The 17,285-nt window shown below is 43.6% G+C and overlaps 1 protein-coding gene across 1 annotated transcript in view; it reads left to right on the forward strand.

Annotated features, from left to right (window-relative positions):
* The window catches only part of SCAP (SREBF chaperone), a 67,798-nt gene that overhangs the window by 18,453 nt on the left and 32,060 nt on the right, over positions 1-17,285 (forward strand). The window contains exon 2 of the mRNA XM_047695243.1: positions 15,567-15,786. Coding sequence (XP_047551199.1) covers positions 15,665-15,786 — 122 coding nt within the window. The 5' untranslated portion in view covers positions 15,567-15,664. The remainder of the gene's footprint in view (positions 1-15,566; positions 15,787-17,285) is intronic.

The raw sequence follows: 17,285 nt of genomic DNA on the forward strand, positions 1-17,285 counted from the left end.
CTCTTCATTATAGTATTCTTTGTCTCTCGTTACAGTCTTTGTATTAATGTCTATTTTTTCCGATATGAGTGTTGCTATTCCAACTTTGTTTTGACATCCATTTGCATGATAAATGTTTCTCCATCCCCTCATTTTCCAGCCTACAAATGTCTTTAGGTATAAAATAAGTCTCTCGTAGGCAGTATGTAGATTTTATCATTATTATTATTATTATTATTATTATTAATTCTCTTATTCTGTGTCTTTTTATTGAAGTGTTTAGTCCATTTACATTTGAAGTAATTATTGATAGATGTGTATTTATTACTATTTTGTTGTTTTGTGGTGGTTTCTGGAGATTTTTTCGATTCCTTCTTTCAGGGTATGCTAGTTTTCTTTAGTACTATATGTGGATTTCTTTCTCTGTATTCTTTGCATATTTCTTAGTGGTTTTTGATTTGTGGTTACCATTAAGTTTGTAAATTATATTTTTCCCATATAGCAGTTTATGTTAGGTTGATGGGCATATAAGTTTGAACCCATTCTTTACTCCTCCCCATGTTTTAGGTATATGATGTCATATTTTACATCCTTTTATTTTGTGTTGTTTGTTTTTTTTTTTTTACAGAAATATTTCTTTTTATTGCTTTTGTATTTCCTACATTCATGCTATTGGTTTTGGCCTTTCCTTTCTACTCAAAGAATCCCCTTTAATATTTCTTGCTGGGGTGATAAAGTAGTCATGAACTCCTGTAGTTTTGTCTGGGAGACTTTTTTTTTTTTTTAAGATTTATTTATTTAGTTGATAGAGAGGCACAGCGAGAGAGGGAACATAAGGGGGAGTGGGAGAGGGAGAAGCAGGCTTCCCCCGGGCAAGGAGTCCAATGCAGGGCTTGATCCCAGGACCCTGGAATCGTGACCTGAGCCGAATTAGCGATTGAGCCACCCAGGCACCCCATTGTCTGGGAAACTCTCTATCTCTCCATCTATTCTGAATGATAGGCTTCCTGGACAGAGTATTCTTGGCTTCAGGTGTTTTTTGATCAGCACTTTGAATATATCATGCCACTTCTTTCTGGCTTGGAAAGTGCCTGCTGAAAAAATCCACTGTTGGCCTTATGGGGTTTCCTTTGTATGTAACTGTTTTTCTTTGTCGTCTGCTTTTAATATTTTTTCTTTACCACTATATTTTGCCATTTTTAAAAATTTTTATTAGTATTATTTTTAAAGATTTTATTTATTTATCTGACAGAGATCACAAGTAGGCAGAGAGGCAGGCAGAGAGAGAGGAGGAAGCAGGCTCCCCGCTGAGCAGAGAGCCCGATGCAGGGCTCCATCCCCGGACCCTGGGATCAAGACCCGAGCTGAAGGCAGAGGCTTTAACCCACTGAGCCACCTAGGCGCCCTATATTTTGCCATTTCAATTACAATATGTGTAGGTGTGGATCTGTGTTTGTTGATTTTGTTGGGGGTTCTTTGTGTCTCCTGGATCTGGATGTCTGTTTTCTTCCCCAGATTAGGGATGTTTTCAGCTATTATTTGTTCATAAATTCTCTGTCTCCCTTTCTGTCTCTTCTTTTTTGGGATTCTTACAAGATGGATGTTATTATGTTTGATGGAGTCACTGAGTTCCCTAAGTCTGTTCTTGTTTTGCATAATTCTTTTTCTCTCTTTTGTTAAGCTTGATTACTTTCCATTACTCTGTATTCTAGGTCATTAATTTGTTTCTCTGCATCCAGCCTGCTGTTCATTCCATCAGGTGTTTCTCATTTCATTTATTGAGCCCTTTATCTTTGCTATGTTGTTCCTTCGCTCTGTGTTTATGGTTTCACTGATGTCCTCCACTCTTTTTTTTTGTTTGTTTTAAGATTTTTATTTATTCATTTGACACAGAGAGATCACAAGTAAGCAGAGAGACGGCAGAGAGAGAGGGGGAAGAGGCTCTCTGCTCAGCAGAGATGTGGACCTCGATCCAGGACCCTGAGATCCTGACCTGAGTGGAAGGCAGAGGCTTAACCCACTGAGCCACACCCAGGCACCCCTGATGTGCTCTACTCTTAAGGCCATGGAGTATCCTTATGATCATTGCTTTAGGGGTTTTTGTTTTGTTTTAGTGTATGTGTTGCTGAAGCAAGCACTTGTTTTTTGGGTTTTTTGTTTGTTTTGTTTATTCTGTTTTGTTTTTAAGTAAGTTCTGTGCCCGATGTGGGGCTTGAACTCATAACCCTGAGATCAAGAGTGGTGTGTTCTACCAACCGAGCCAGTGAGGTGCCCCATGATCATTGGTTTTTTTGTTTTTTTTTTGTTTGTTTTTTAAAGATTTTATTTATTTGAGAAAGAGACAATGAGAGAGAGCATGAGCGAGGAGAAGGTCAGAGGGAGAAGCAGACTCCCTGTGGAGCTGGGAGCCCGAAGCGGGACTCGATCTGGGAACTCCGGGATCATGACCTGAGCGAAGGCAGTCGTACAACCAACTGAGCCACCCAGTGTCCCATTGTTTTAAATTGTTTATCAGTCATGTTACTTACATCTGTTTCAAGTCTCTGACCATGGTCTTCACCTGTTTCATCTGGGACAAATTCCTCTGTCTTCTCATTTTGTGTGAATCTCTTTGCCTGTTTATCTGTGTTGGGAAAGCCAGCTACATCTCCTGTTCTTGAGGTGTAATGGCTTTATGAAGAAGAGGTCACTGTAGTGCCCTACAGCGTAGTGTCCCCTGTTTCGAAGGCCTGGTACTTCTGGGACTGTCTCCATTGTATGCTCTGTGTGCTCTGCTGTTGTATCCTGGTCACTTTATCCTTCAGGCTAGTTATCTGCCGAGGCTTTTTTGCCTGTTGTGGGGCAGGGTTTGGTGCCTGGCCTGAATGTTGTGCTTTTTAACTTGGTGTGCTCTGGCCTGCTTGTGAAATGAGATCTGTTGCTGCCACTGGAATTGAGGCCTCACAGAACTCCTGGGTTGGAAGACATGGTGTGGGCAGGGGTTTGAGCCAGTCATCTAGGGGAGGGCCCCCCCCCCTCAACCTCTGAGCTGGGACTGAGGCAAGCATGACTAGGGAGGGTGGTTCCACTTAAGTGCAGGGAAGTGGGTAGTGGGAGGGAGCTTGGTATAAGCCAGTTAGGTAGGGAATGTGATCACTACACTGGTTCCTAGTGGTGGCTCTGTGTTTGTGCTGAGAGGTGGAGGAGGAAATGGCGCTGTCCAGTTCCTAAGTTCCTGGCGGGAGAGGGGGTGTCTCTGTGAATGACTGCCTCCCTAGGACATGCTCCAGATGAGCAACTAACCTCCCCACTGTGTGCCCCAGGCACTCTTCAGATCTCTGTTTCTAGGCCGTATGTCAGCAGACTATTTGCCCTGCCTCTTCTCAAGAGTATCCCAATGTCCTCTCAGCCCTTCCAGAGGCAAACATGCTGATCTTTAAAACTCTAGGCTTTAGCCCCAGTCATTGCAAGAACACACAAGATTCGGACTGTCTGCTTTGCAAGGCAATTGCTATGGGAATTTGTTTTCCCTATGCACCTCTGCGTGTGCTAGTCTGTCTCTTGTCCTTCTTGCGTGGTTCCCTCCCCACTGCAGTAACCACTATCCATTTCTCTCCTGAACTGCATCTCTGCACTTCCTGTCCTCTTTGATGTGGTCTCTTCTCTACCTTTAGTTTTGGAGTTTTTTCTGTCAGTCTTCAGATCAACTTCTGGGGTAGTGAGCATAATTTGATAGTTATCTAATTGTATTTGTGAGACTAGGCAAGCCTAGGGCCCTCCTGCTTCTGTCATCTTCCTCAGTCAGTCTCTTACAGCTTTTTGAATACGTCATCCCACTCTCTCTTGGCCTATATCGTGTTTCTGCTGAGAAATCCACTGCTAGCCTTATGAGGTTTCCTTGTATGTGAAGAATTTTTGTTCTCTTGCTGCTTGAAAAATTCTTTGATTTTAGATGGCTTTATTATAGTTTGTCTTGGAGAAGATCATTTTGGGGACCTATGAGCTTTATGAATGTGGATGTCTAAATCTCTCCCCAGACTTAGGAAGGCCTCAGCCATTGTTTCTTTATTTTTATTTATTTTTTTAAAAATATTTATTTTTCTGACAGAGTCAGAAGAGAGGGAACACAAGCAGGAAGAGTGGGAGAGGAAGAAGTAGGCTTCCTGCTGAGCAGGAGCCAGATATGGGGCTTGATCCCAGGACCTCAGGGAACATGACCTGAGCCAAAGGCAGATGCTTAACCACTGAGCCACCAAGGGCATCGTCCCGCCCCCCCCCCCCCAACCCCCACCATTGTTTCTTTAAATAAGGTTTCTGTCCCTTTCTTCTGTTTCCCTTTTGGGATGCCAACAATGTTTAGATAGTTTCTTTTGATGGTATCTCATAATTCACATGGACTTTCTTTTGTTATTTTTTTGTTCTCTTCTTGGATAATTTAGTGGACCTATGACTTCACAGATTCTTCTGCTTTGATCACATCTGTTTTTTGGTGCTCTCTACTGCATTTTTCATTTCACTCATTGCATTCTTCACCTCCAGGATTCTTGGATCTTTTTTATCATTTCTTTCTCTCTGTTAAACTTCTCAGTTTATGTATTGTTTACTGATTTCATTGAATTGTCTCTCTGTGTTTCCCTATAGTTTACTAAGCTGAAATCTTTATTAGGTAGATTGCAGATCTCTATTTCTTTGGGGTCAGTTACTGGAAAATTAAACTGTGTTCCTTGGTGATGTCTTGTTTCCTTGATTTCATGTTCCTGGGTATCTTACGTTGCTATCTTTGCATTTGAAGAAGCAATCACCATTCTCCTGCCTTGACTCATTGGCCCTTGGGAGAGAAATATCTTCTGTCAGCCTGCTGGGGATCCTGAGGCTTTCCCGGTGAATGACAATTGTATTATCAGATATTCCAAATGCTTTTTTATCTTTTTTTTTTTTTTTTTTCAAAGTAGGTGCCACGCCCAGCATGTAGCCTGTTGCAGACTTGATCTCAACAACCCTGAGATCAAGACCTGAGCTGAGATCGAGAGTCTGATGCTTTATTAAGAAACAAAACAGATGAATATAGGGCAAGGAAGGAAAATAAAATAGATGACAGAGAGGGAGGCAAACTATAACAACTCTTAACTCTAGGAAACACAGTGAGAGTTGCTAGAGGGGAGGTGGGGGGGATGGGGTAACTGGTTGAAGGGCATTAAGGAGGGGATTTAATGTAATGAGTACTGGGTGTTGTATGCAACTGATGAATCACTGAATTCTACCCCCGAAGCTAATAATATATGTTAATAAATTGAATTAAAAAAAAAAAAAAGTCAGATGTTTAACCAACTGAGCCATCCAGGTGCCCCTCCAAATGCTTTTTAAATAGTTACCACGTTTTAGAATCATCATATACAAAATGTATAGAAGATTTTTATAACAGTTTATTTATTTTAAATATTTTATTTATTTGACAGAAAAGGAGAGATAACGAAAGCGGGAATACAAGCAGGGGGAGTGGGAGACGGTGAAGCAGGCTTCCCCTGAGCAGGAAACCCCATGCAGGGCTCGATCCCAGGGTCCTGTTGTCATGACCTGAGTGGAAGCCGCACACTTAATGACTAAGCCACCCAGGCGCCCCTTGTAACAGTTTAAAAACTAAATATAAATGTTGGCAACATATAAAGAAAGAAGCATCACAGAAACTAAAATCAGAAATAAATTCCAAAACTATTTGAATATAAATATGTGTGTACTACTTTTATAATTGAAAAGCAATCACTGTTATGGCTGCTAATGGAGAACTTTGGGGTAATACTCTATTTCTTGATGTGAGTGTTGTTTAGATTAATGGCTGTGTTTACTTTCATGGAGCTGTATGCTTATAATTTGTATACTTTTTACAATATTTTATGTTAAATTTAAAAAGTTTATTTAAGGGGCGCCTGGGTGGCTCAGTGGGTTAAAGCCTCTGCCTTCGGCTCAGGTCATGATCCCAGGGTCCTGGGATCGAGCCCCACGTCAGGCTCTCTGCTCCGGGGGAGCCTGCTTCCTCCTCTCTCTCTCTGCCTGCCTCTCTGCCTACTTGTGATTTCTCTCTCTCTGTCAAATAAATAAAAATCTTAAAAAAAAAAAAAAGTTTATTTAAAATAAAGGTAGTACTCCGGGTGCCTGGGTGGCTCAGTTGTTAAGCATCTGCCTTCGGCTCAGGTCATGATTCCGGAGTCCTGGGATCAAGTCCCGCATCGGGCTGCCCGCTCAGTGGGAGCCTGCTTCTCTCTCTCATGCTCCCTCTGCTTGTGTTCCCTCTCTCTCTGTCTCTCTCTCTCTCTGTGAAATAAACAAAATCTTAAAAAATAAAAAAGGCAATACTCATCATAAAAAATGTAATAGTATAGAAAGTTGACTTGAAATATCTCTCCACATACCTTATGCCACATGAAGACCAACAACCAGTACTAACATTTCCCTCCATTTTTCTGCTGTGCATTTTTTGCCTATAACCTTTACTTCATTATTTCAGACATTATTTCAGACATGTGAAACAGTACATGCTCTGTGTGGAAAACTTGGTAAACACAGTAAGGCACCACATCTCCCAATGGAATGATAAGATTGACAGAAAGATGCCAATAGGCATAGTATAGCAATTAAGATTCTTTAATGGCGGGGCGCCTGGGTGGCTCAGTGGGTTAAAGCCTCTGCCTTCGGCTCGGGTCATGATCTCGGGGCCCTGGGATCGAGCCCCGCATCGGGCTCTCTGCTCGCAGGAGCCTGCTTCCCCCTCTCTCTCTCCCTGCCTGCCTCTCTGCCCACTTCTGGCCTCTGTCTGTCAAATAAATAAATAAAATCTTAAAAAAAAAAAAAAAAGATTCTTTAATGGCAAAGAATCCAGGAATTTATGAAGATATTTACATTAAGAAATGAAAGGGTTCTGATTCTGGTCAAGATGTAGAAGCACATTCTGTCCTTTCTCTCTGACTGAATCCGACTAAAATCCCTGGATCAGCTGAGTACCCTGGAAGATAAATGACAGCAGATGGATTGGGGAAGGAAACTGTTTTATTTTTTGTTCCATAGAATACCATCCAGCCTGGACTCAAAGGTAGCACAAAACCCAGAACTGGGCACTGGGTGCAGACAGAAGAAGGTCTAAGAGAACCCCCCTCTTTCTAGTCTCAGGAGCAGGAAAGGGGATTCCTATGGGACAGGGAATGGAGGTAGAGGAAGAGAATCTCTGTTTTTTTTGTTTGCTCCCCCCACCCCACCCCAGCATTTTCTCCTGCCCTGGCCCTGGTGAAATACTGTAGCAGCAGAGGCAGCAGTGACATGGGCAGCCAGACTGGAGAGGAATCCTTTATTTAGGGGGATTATGGTCCCAGGAGCATGGAGAGAGAGTCACTGAATTTGTTTTGTCTCTTCTCGCCGCTTTATTAGAGGCGATCACAGTTGTGGTAGGTGCTGAGCAGAGAAGCTAAAGCTTTCCCTTTCTACCCAGAAGACTGGGAGCTGGAAAGTGTCAGGAAGATTGCAGAGAGGAAGGAACTCAACAAAGGGAACCCACAGTATTGTGTATGAACTCCTGGGCTCTCCTGTGAAATAGCATGGGTGCATCTGACTCTGAACAGTATGCTGAAAGCCTAGAAGACCCAACCGAAGAGCAGACTACTGCCCAGATCCTCTGCTGGCCACTGCAGGGTTTGCCTGGGACAGATCAAAGTAGTACTGCAAGAGCTGTGCGAACTAAACTTACATTAGAATACAGCCCACAAAAGATGGGTAGGAGCTTGTGGATTGGGCCTACTCAAGTTAATTACTGTTAAGACAAAAATCCAACATTTTCCATTGCACCTTAACAAGATCCAGATTAATATAGTGTAATATCTAGAAATTCAGAATTGCTCCACATATGAAGAGTCAGGAAAATCTTACTCTCCTAAGGAGAAAGGACAGTCAACAGATGGGAACCATGACATGATACAGATCGATGTTATGCTTATCAAAGACTTTCAGGCAGAAAGTAGAATTAAATTATAATTAAAACTCCCCTTTAAAAATTGAGGGTGAACACTCTTGAAACAAATGGAAATTACATATTTAAATTGTAAATTGGAAAACTATAACTAAAACTAAATTAAAAAGTTCATGAAATGACCTCAGTAACAGAGCGGGGGTAATGGAAGAGCCAGTTAACTCAAAGAGGGAACAATGAGAATGATCCAGTCCAACCCAGCAGGAAAAATTGAGGAAAAGTACACAGAGCTTCAGGGAGTTATGGGACAATAAGAGAGGGCTTAGCTTGAATGTTATGGAAATCGCCAAAGGAGAGGCGACGGAGTGGTACAGAAAACTGAAGAAATTATGGAAAGGAAGAAATAATCTGTCCCTATTTGCAGATGACATAATAATCAACTTAGAACTTCCCAGGGAATCCATGAAAAAGACTCTAGGTAATTGGGGTGCATGGGTGGCTCAGTTGGTGAAGCGTCTGCCTTCGGCTCAGGTCGTGATCCCACGGTCCTGGGATCAAGCCCCACATTGGGCTCCCTGCTCAGCAGGGAACCTGCTTCTCCCTCATCCACTTCCCCCTTGTGTTTCCTCTCTCGCTGTGTCTCTCTGTCAAATAAAGTCTTAAAAAAAAAAAAACAGACTGTAGGTAAAATAGTTTTTGTGGGTTTTTAAAAAAATTTTATTTATTTATTTGACAGAGATCACAAGTAGGCAGGGAAGCAGGCAGAGAGAGAGGAGGAGGCAGGCTCCCTGCCAAGCCGAGAACCAGTTGTGCTTGATCCCAGGACCCTGGGATCATGACCTGAGTCAAAGGCCGAGGCTTTAACCCACTGAGCCACCCAGGTGCCCCGGTAAAATAGTTTTGAATGGGAGGAAACACAGTACCCATTTCAAGACTTACTTGATAGCTACAGTAATCAAAACTGTGTAGTATTGGTAGAGCGATAGACACATAGATCACTGGAACCGAACAGGAAACCCAGAAATAGACTCACATAAGTATAGCCAACTGCTTTTTGACTGAATGTTTGTGACTCCCCCAAATTCACATATTAAAATCCTAACCCTAGTGTGATGCTACTAGGAAGTGGGGAACTTTGGAAGGTCATTAGGTAGTAGGGGTGGAGCCCTCACAAATGGGATCAGTGCCTCATAAAAGGGACGCCAGAGAGCTCTGACTCTTTCTTTCTGCCATATGAGGACACAGAAGATGGCCCTCTATGAACCAGGAAGTGGGCTCTGCCCAGAAATGTATTCTGCTATGACCTGATTTTGGATTTCCCAGCCTCCGGAACTGTGAGAAATAAATGTATGTTGTTTAAGCCACCCTGTGCGTGGTATTTTCAAATGCTATAGAAGCTCAAACAGACTAAGATGTGCCAAAGCAATTCAGTGGAGGAAGGGTGGTCTTTTCAGCAGTTGGTGCTGGAATATTCGCTTTCCATGGGACCAGGGGGGAGGGGGAGAACAACCTAGGCCTAAGCATCACATTTTACACAAAAAGTAATTCAAATGGATCATAGATTAGTTGTAAAACTATAAAAACATTGGGGAAAAAATCAGAGAAAATTTTCAGAAGTACAGCTTGGTGAAGAATTCTTACACATGACAAGTAAAGCATGATCCATAAAAGAAAAGAGTGGGTAAATTAGACTTCATTGAAATTAGAAACTTTGATTCTGTCAAAGAGTTTGTGGAAAGAATAAGAAAAGAGACAAGTGGGGCGCCTGGGTGGCTCAGTGGGTTAAACCTCTCCCTTCGGCTCAGGTCATGAACTCAGGGTCCTGGGACTGAGCCCCACATCGGGCTCTCTGCTCAGTGGGGAGCCTGCCCACCCCCAACCCGGCCTGTCTTTGGCTACTTGTGATCTCTCTCTCTGTCAAATAAATAAATTTTAAAATCTTAAAAAAAAGGAAAAGAGACAAGCTACAAAGACTCAGTGAAACATATCAGGCCAAGACTCATTTTGAAAGAATATAAGGATATCTCAACAATGATTCCTAAATACCCAGTGGATCAAAGAAGAAAGCACAAGTGAAATGAGAAAATACTTTAAGATGAATGAGAACAAAAATCACAACATACAGAAACTTACAGGATGCAGCTGTAGTAGTGTTTGGAGGGAAACTTACAGCTGTAAATGCCTGTATTAAGAAAGAAGGAAGATACCAAGTCAGTAAGCTCAACTATTAACTACTTTAAGAAACCAGAACAGGAAGAGCACAAATAAGCCCAAGGCAAACAGGAGAAAGAAATAATGAAGACTAGAGTAGAAGCAAATGAACAGAGAATAGGAAAACCAAAGTAAGTAAAATAAAAAATTGATTCTTTTAAAAGATCAACCAAATTGGCTAGCTTTTAGCCAGAATGACCAAGAAAATAAGATTCAAATTACTAGAATTATTCATGAAAGTGGGGACATTACTACCAACCTTCCAGAAGTAAAAATGATTCTAAGGAAATACTAGGAACAATAAATATGATGCCAATAAGTTAGTTAGCCTAGATGAGATGGACAGATCCTGAAACATACAAAGAAAACTTACTAAAGAAGGAATAGAGGGGCGCCTCCCTCCCTTGTGCTCTCTTTCTAAAATAAATAGATAAAATCTTTTTTTTTAAAGATTTTATTTATTTATTTGACAGAGAGAAATCACAAGTAGGCAGAGAGGCAGGCAGAGAGAGAGGAGGAAGCAGGCTCCCTGAGCAGAAAGCCCGATGCGGGGCTCGAACCCAGGACCTGGGATCATGACCTGAGCCGAAGGCAGGGGCTTAACCCACTGAGCCACCCAGGTGCCCCAGATAAAATCTTTTTAAAAGTAGAACACCTTTTTTTTTTAAGAGGACTAGAAAGAAAGGGGTTGGGGGGAAGGGCAGAGAGGGAGAGAGAATTCAAGCAGGCTGCATGCCCAGCATAGACCCTGATCAAGGGCTCAGTCTCACAACCCTAAGCTCAGGGTTAAGATGAGGATTCATTCTCACCGCTGCAATTCAGCATTGTGGTAGAAGTTCTAGCCAAGACAAAAAAGACCATCTTTTTTTAAAAAAAATTTATTATTGTAATAAAAACACATAACATAAAATTGACCATCTTGACTATTTTAAGTATACAATTTAGTAGTGTTAGTATTTCATACTGTTGTGAAATAGATTTCTAGAACTTTTTCGTCTTATCAAACTGAGATTCTAAAGTCATTTTTTAAAGATTTTATTTATTTATTTGACAGAGATCACAAGTAGGCAGAGCAGCAGGCAGAGAGAGAGAGGGGGGGAAGCAGGCTCCCTGCTGAGCAGAGAGCCTGATGCAGGGCTCGATCCCAGGACCCTGAGACCATGACCTGAGCCGAAGGCAGAGGCTTAACCCACTGAGCCACCCAGGCACCCCAAGTCATTTTTTAAAATGTTAATGCATTTGTTTTTTATTATGTATTATTTAATGACTTTAGCAACCTTATTTAGCCAAGACAGTTTTTTAAGTTTTCTTTTTTAAGATTTTATTTATTTATTTGACAGAGATCTCAAGTAAGTGGAGAGGCAGGCAGAGAGAGAGGAGGAAGCAGGCTCCCCACTGAGCAGAGCGCCCGATGCGGGGCTCGATCCCAGTACCCTGAGATCGTGACCCAAGCTGAAGGCAGAGGCTTAACCCACTGAGCCACCCAAGTAACCCAGATTTTTTTTTTTTTTTTTTTTTTTTTTTTTAGTTTAACAGAGAAATCTCAAGTAGGCAGAAGTACAGGCAGACAGATAGAGAAGGAGAAGGAGGCTCCCTGCTGAGCAGAGAGGCGGATATGGGGCTCCATTCCAGGACCCTGAGATCATGACCCGAGCCAAAGGCAGAGGCTTGACCCACTGAGCCACCCAGCCGCCCCAGCCAAGACAGTTTTATAAGAAAAACAAATAAAAAGTGTCCAGATAAGAAATTAAGCTAACACTGTTTGCAAGTGACATGATCTCGTGTATGTAACATCCTAAGACATACACGGACACATGGCTGAGAGGCATGTGTTCAGTGTCACTCGTTCTTAGGGAAATGTATTTTAAGACCCAGTTAGTTATCAGTACATACTTAGCATAGCCAAAATAAAAAACAGTGGAAATACCAAATGATTCTACATGATAGCAGATGAGAAGAAATCTCATCTGCTGCTGGTGGAAATGTAAAATGGTACAAGCACTCTGGAAAGGATTTTGGCAGTTTCTTAGAAAATTTCAACGGGCCATACTACCTAGCAGTTTCATTTCTAGGCGCTTATTCCAGAGAAATGGGATAGTCAGTAAACCTTTGTGGTAAAAACAAGCATGATAGGTCCATTGTGGCTGAAGCTTGGGGGAGATGGTGAATATTTCCAACAAACAGTCCTGAAAAGCTGTGGGACAGAGCCTGTAGTCTATATAGTTTTTTTTTTTTCTTTTACATCTTTTTTTCTATTACCTCCACCTCTCTTGGGTCTTTGGCACATTTATTTTTCTTGGTTGATCCCTTTTTTTTTTTTTAAGATTTTATTTATTTATTTGACAGAGATCACAAGTGGGCAGAGAGGCAGGCAGAGAGAGGAAGGGAAGCAGGCTCCCCGCTGAGCAGAGAGCACAATGTGGGGCTCAATCCCAGGACCCCGGGATCATGACCTGAGCTGAAGGCAGAGGCTTTAACTCACTGAGCCACCCAGGAGCCCCTCTTGGTTGATTCTTATTAAGTGTGACTTGTTTGAAGAGAATTTTAAGTGTTGGGTGTTTGGTGAATATAGGCAAAAAAAGATAATCATTTAAAATTTATGATAATGTATATATGTGGATTTTTCTGAAAGTTTCACATGTATTTTCTCATTCGGGGCTTGTTCAGAACTGTGGGGATCTCAGGCAAGCTGATGACAGAGTGGGATGAGCCTGCCTCCCTGCTCTGTCCTCAGGGACCGACGCATTGCATTCCTAGGGCCCTTCATTTTCTGAGCCAGAGTGTCTGACTTGATCCAGGCTTGTCCTCTATAGAATTCCTCAGGGCTATTCTGACTGGTTCTAGCAGTTTTTTTCTTTATGTGGACAACTCTATAATTTAGGTGTCTAATAACGAACTTCTTTGTTTTGCTTATAGTGGGGTCTCCGGCAAAGGCAGGCAGTGGGATTGTTTATGTTTTCATGTAATGTACACTTTGGCCTCCGGGGCCTCCATCCTTTCCACATGTTGTGTCTTTTTATTTTTTTAAAAAATTTTTATTTATTTATTTGTCAGAGAGAGAGAGAGAGAGAACGAACAAGAGAGCCAGCACAGGCAGGGAGAATAGCATGCAGAGGAAGACGCAGGCTCCCTGCTGAGCAAGGAGCCCTATGTGGGACTCAAGGGGTCATGACCCAAGCCAAAGGCAGAGGCTTAATGACAGAGCCACCCAGGTGTCCCATGTTATATCTCTTTAAATTCAGGAAGCAGAGCTGTAGGCTGTAGATTTTGATCTGAAGAAACCTATAAGTATGGGGCAATGTAGGAAAAACAGGTTTTTGGATCACATAACAAATTTTGCTTTGGGGTAGCTTTGCATTAAAATTGTATACAGTGGAATAGAGATGAATAATGATTCCTCTTGGTAGGTTCAGGTAGGTTGGCTGTGTAATAAACTAGAATTTGCATTTTTTGGGCCTTGTTTTCTGGGTGCTATGAAAATTAACAATTAGTATAACTGGTAATATTAAGGTCAGTGGGAACTGAAATTAAGATCATGTCAGAAAGAGTTGTGTTGGCTGCAGACTGGAAGTGAATTAGATGGTTTTTTCTTCTCTAGTTGCACTGGTGAAAGCAGGACTGCAGAGGTGGGGCCCCTCCCCCTCCTGTGCTACTGATGTGTGTACAGAGGAGGCAGAGAAGGAGATTGGGATCACAAAATCAGAATTTTTTGGAGGGCTTGGTTTTGCGACACTAGAGGGAAGAGATGTGAGACTTGCCAGAGGACTGAGGTTGGAAGAGGTACAGTTGGTTTCTGGCCTTCAGTCTTTGGGGATCCCTTTGATAGTGTCTCTCTCCCCGCAGGTGAACATCTCATCAGTGTGTGTGTCCCCACCTGCACCCCAGGGGCAGGATGGAGGGCCAGGGAGCGGGAGCAGAAACACTGCTTCCCGGGGTCCTTGTGTCTGCTGGGTGGTGAGCACTAGTGCAGGTCGCCCCCGGTGGGTGCTCTGCTAGACACCTCTCTGACATGCTGGGCTCCAGGCGAGCCTTGTGAATGGCTGAGCTACCGGAAACAGCTCTGCAGCTGGGGCCAGCCGCTGCCACCTGCATGCTCCTCTATCCCGAGCCTGTTGAGTTGACCCACAGAGGGTTCTATATCCTTAGAAGGTTGCTGGACTGGAAAATTGCAAATGCACTTAAAGCTCATGTTTCCTGGAAGGTGGAAGGAGTGTTAGCCATTCATCTTCTTGCAAGGTGGCTGTGCTGTGACTCCTTTGGCCTCTCCTTTCTGGTCTTGACGCTTCTGGGAGTCACCTCTTTGGCCTGGGTTCCCATCAGTGAGCCTGATCAAGCCTCGACACAAGTCTGGGCACGTTCCCTATAACACAGACCAAAGAAAACGGCAACACGGAGCAGGAGATACGGATTTCTATTTTAGGGTAACAGTGGAGAGCTTGTAATGAAGGTAATTCTAGATCCCTGGGCCTTTGCTGGAGTTTTCTATTCTGATTTTATTGGTTTAAGGTTTTCTACTTGGAAGCAACAGAAGTTAATTTTGGCTCACACAGGCAGAAAGAGGATTTATTGGAAGGATATACAGTGGCTCACAGACTGGAAAGAAAAGCTGCGGAGCATCGTCTTCAGAAGGTGCTCGCATCAGAGGAGCCATGATCTTGGGAGCAGGAACCTGCTGGGGTTGAATAAGCACCAGCACATCTAGTTCCTATTTCTTTTTGCTGAGAAGTCAAAGTCCAGGGACAGAGGCCCAACCACCTGGCCTGGTGTGGGTCAGGGAGGGGCACCCTGACTGACAGTGTGTGGAGGCCCAATCCTGTGGAGGGAGGTGGTTCCTCTGTGGCACAAAGGAGACAGGGGCTGGGCAGGCCACAACACGACTGTGTCCCAGCCTAACTGGGAGCAGTAGCTTCCCCTAATGCTGCTGCCACTATGAAATGTGTTTTCTGCCAGAAGCCTGCGCTTTTTCGTGTTTCTTATGTTGAAGGCTAACTCTGCTGAACATTCCTTACCAGTGAAACACTCTTTGTGCAAGAATGTGTTTTCTGAGGGGTCAGCCCTATGTAAAGTTTTTCTGGAAATCCCAAGGATTTCTGTCAGTCTGACCTGTGCCCAGAGGAAGGTGGGGAGGATGTCCAGAATGCCCCTTTGTCAGAGAGCAGCTGAAGGTGATGTCTGCTATTCAGGTGTGCTTTCCTGTGCCACCTGTGGGAACAGTGCCCTCTCGAGGGAGTGGTCTTTTAGAAGTAATTGTATGGAAGAGGGTTGAGAGTTCATCGTCAGAGCTAGAGGGGCAGTTTTTGGCTCTTGGGTTAGACTGACTGAGAAACTGCCCACAGTTAGAGCTGACCAGAAGGCGTCAGGTTGCCAGCCACGCATCACAGCTACCTTTCCCAGCAGCCCCAGTGTGCCGAGCCAGGACTCGCTGACTTTTCTCCCTTCTTGCCAGGTGCCAGCCGATGGTGTCCATTGTCAGTGCTATCCGGCGCACACCAGGCTGATCCATGGTCACTTTCCGGGATGGCAGCAAGGTGACTTCAGCTGAGGATGACCCTGACTGAAAGGCTGCGTGAGAAGATATCTCAGGCCTTCTACAACCATGGGCTGCTCTGCGCATCCTACCCCATCCCTATCATCCTCTTCACAGGGCTCTGCATCGTAGCCTGCTGGTATGTTTCTGAGTTGCGCTGGATATGGTAGGCCACTGTGTTGGGACAGCAGGTTTCCTAATCCTGATTGCTCTGCAGCCCTTGGGCTGTGTGTACTTTTTACACAGTGAAACTGGAGGCTCATTGGAGCTGGTGGGTGGAGAGTTCGAGTCCTGAGGTGTTTAGCCGCTAGACTGAAAACGGTTCAGGCTGGCCCCGGCTTAGGCATTCGCCAGATTTGTTCATGTCACTAGCAGTCTATTTCAAAATGATGTTTAGATGCCGCTAAGAAACTGGAAGATAATTGAAAGGCATGATCTTGTAATATTCCTTCTCCACAGCGACACTTTTATCTTGGTACCTGGTGAAGAGCAGAAGCATTCCAATGTTTTAAAACTAAATCCATTTGAACAGTCCTTGGACACCCTCATGCAGGTTCACACAGAGATTTGGTTCTCTGCTCTCCAGTCATTTTCTGGTGTTCATGAGGAGCCCCTTTCTGACCTCTTGCTGATTCTCAGGGCCTGCTGTGCTCCCCGACGACTGTCGTACCTGCCGTAGCCGCCTTTGGTTCACGTCTGTCTTTCTGTTACAGAGCCTCACGGAAGCCGAAAGCTACAGCTGATGATGACATGTAAAAGGATGGGTTTGGTGTAAAAGGGTATCTGAGGGCCTTTTTTGGCTCTAAAACACTGACAGCCATGAAGAGAGCCCAGTGTGTTATCCTTGCCTCTGGAAGGATTTCCACGCTGTTGATACATCTGACCTTTGTTGGATGCATTCAGTGCCTTGCTGGAAGGAGGATGGTTCAGGACTGAGCTCGCTGTCAGTTGTTAATGATCGCAAGTTCTTCTCTAATTAGGACTAAGGAAGATGAGTATCTTTCATTGAGAATTTCCTGCTGGGTGCTTCAGGCATATAATTAATCTCATCAATCCTCATAATAACCTTGGAAAGCAGTCCAGTTATATTTCCATTTAACCAAAGGAGGGTGGGGGATTGGGGCCTTGCATGGTCTACACAGTTAATAAGCAGGGATACTGGGCCTAGAGATTCTCGTGCCTGCCCCCGAGGTACTCTGTTACCCTGACTCCCCTCTCTTCTGGCTCAGTGTTTTTGTACTGATGCTTAACTTTTGTTAAATTGTGTTGTAAAAGATAAGATACAGCTACATCCTGTAGGACATATATTAGTAGAACCCAGATCTTGTGTGTGTGGTTTTTTTCTGTCTAATTATCTTTTTAAAAATCTCTCAAGATCGTACTTTTTAAAAGTCATCTCTATCCTTCAAAATCATACTTTTCTAGGCTTGGCCTGCTTGGTTCTCAAACCTGAGCTAGCAGCAGAATCACCTGGAGGCATGCGCAACACAGACTGCTGGGCCTCGCCCAGAGTTTCTCATTCATCAGGTCTGGGCTGGGTCTAGGAATTTGTATCTCCGACAAGTTCCCAGGCTTGGGACCACGTGCTGAGAACCACTGGACTGTCTTTCTTGAAAACCTGTCTGCGGCACTGCCACG

Source organism: Lutra lutra, chromosome 1 (genome assembly GCF_902655055.1).
Source record: "Lutra lutra chromosome 1, mLutLut1.2, whole genome shotgun sequence".
Lineage (NCBI taxonomy): Eukaryota > Metazoa > Chordata > Mammalia > Carnivora > Mustelidae > Lutra > Lutra lutra.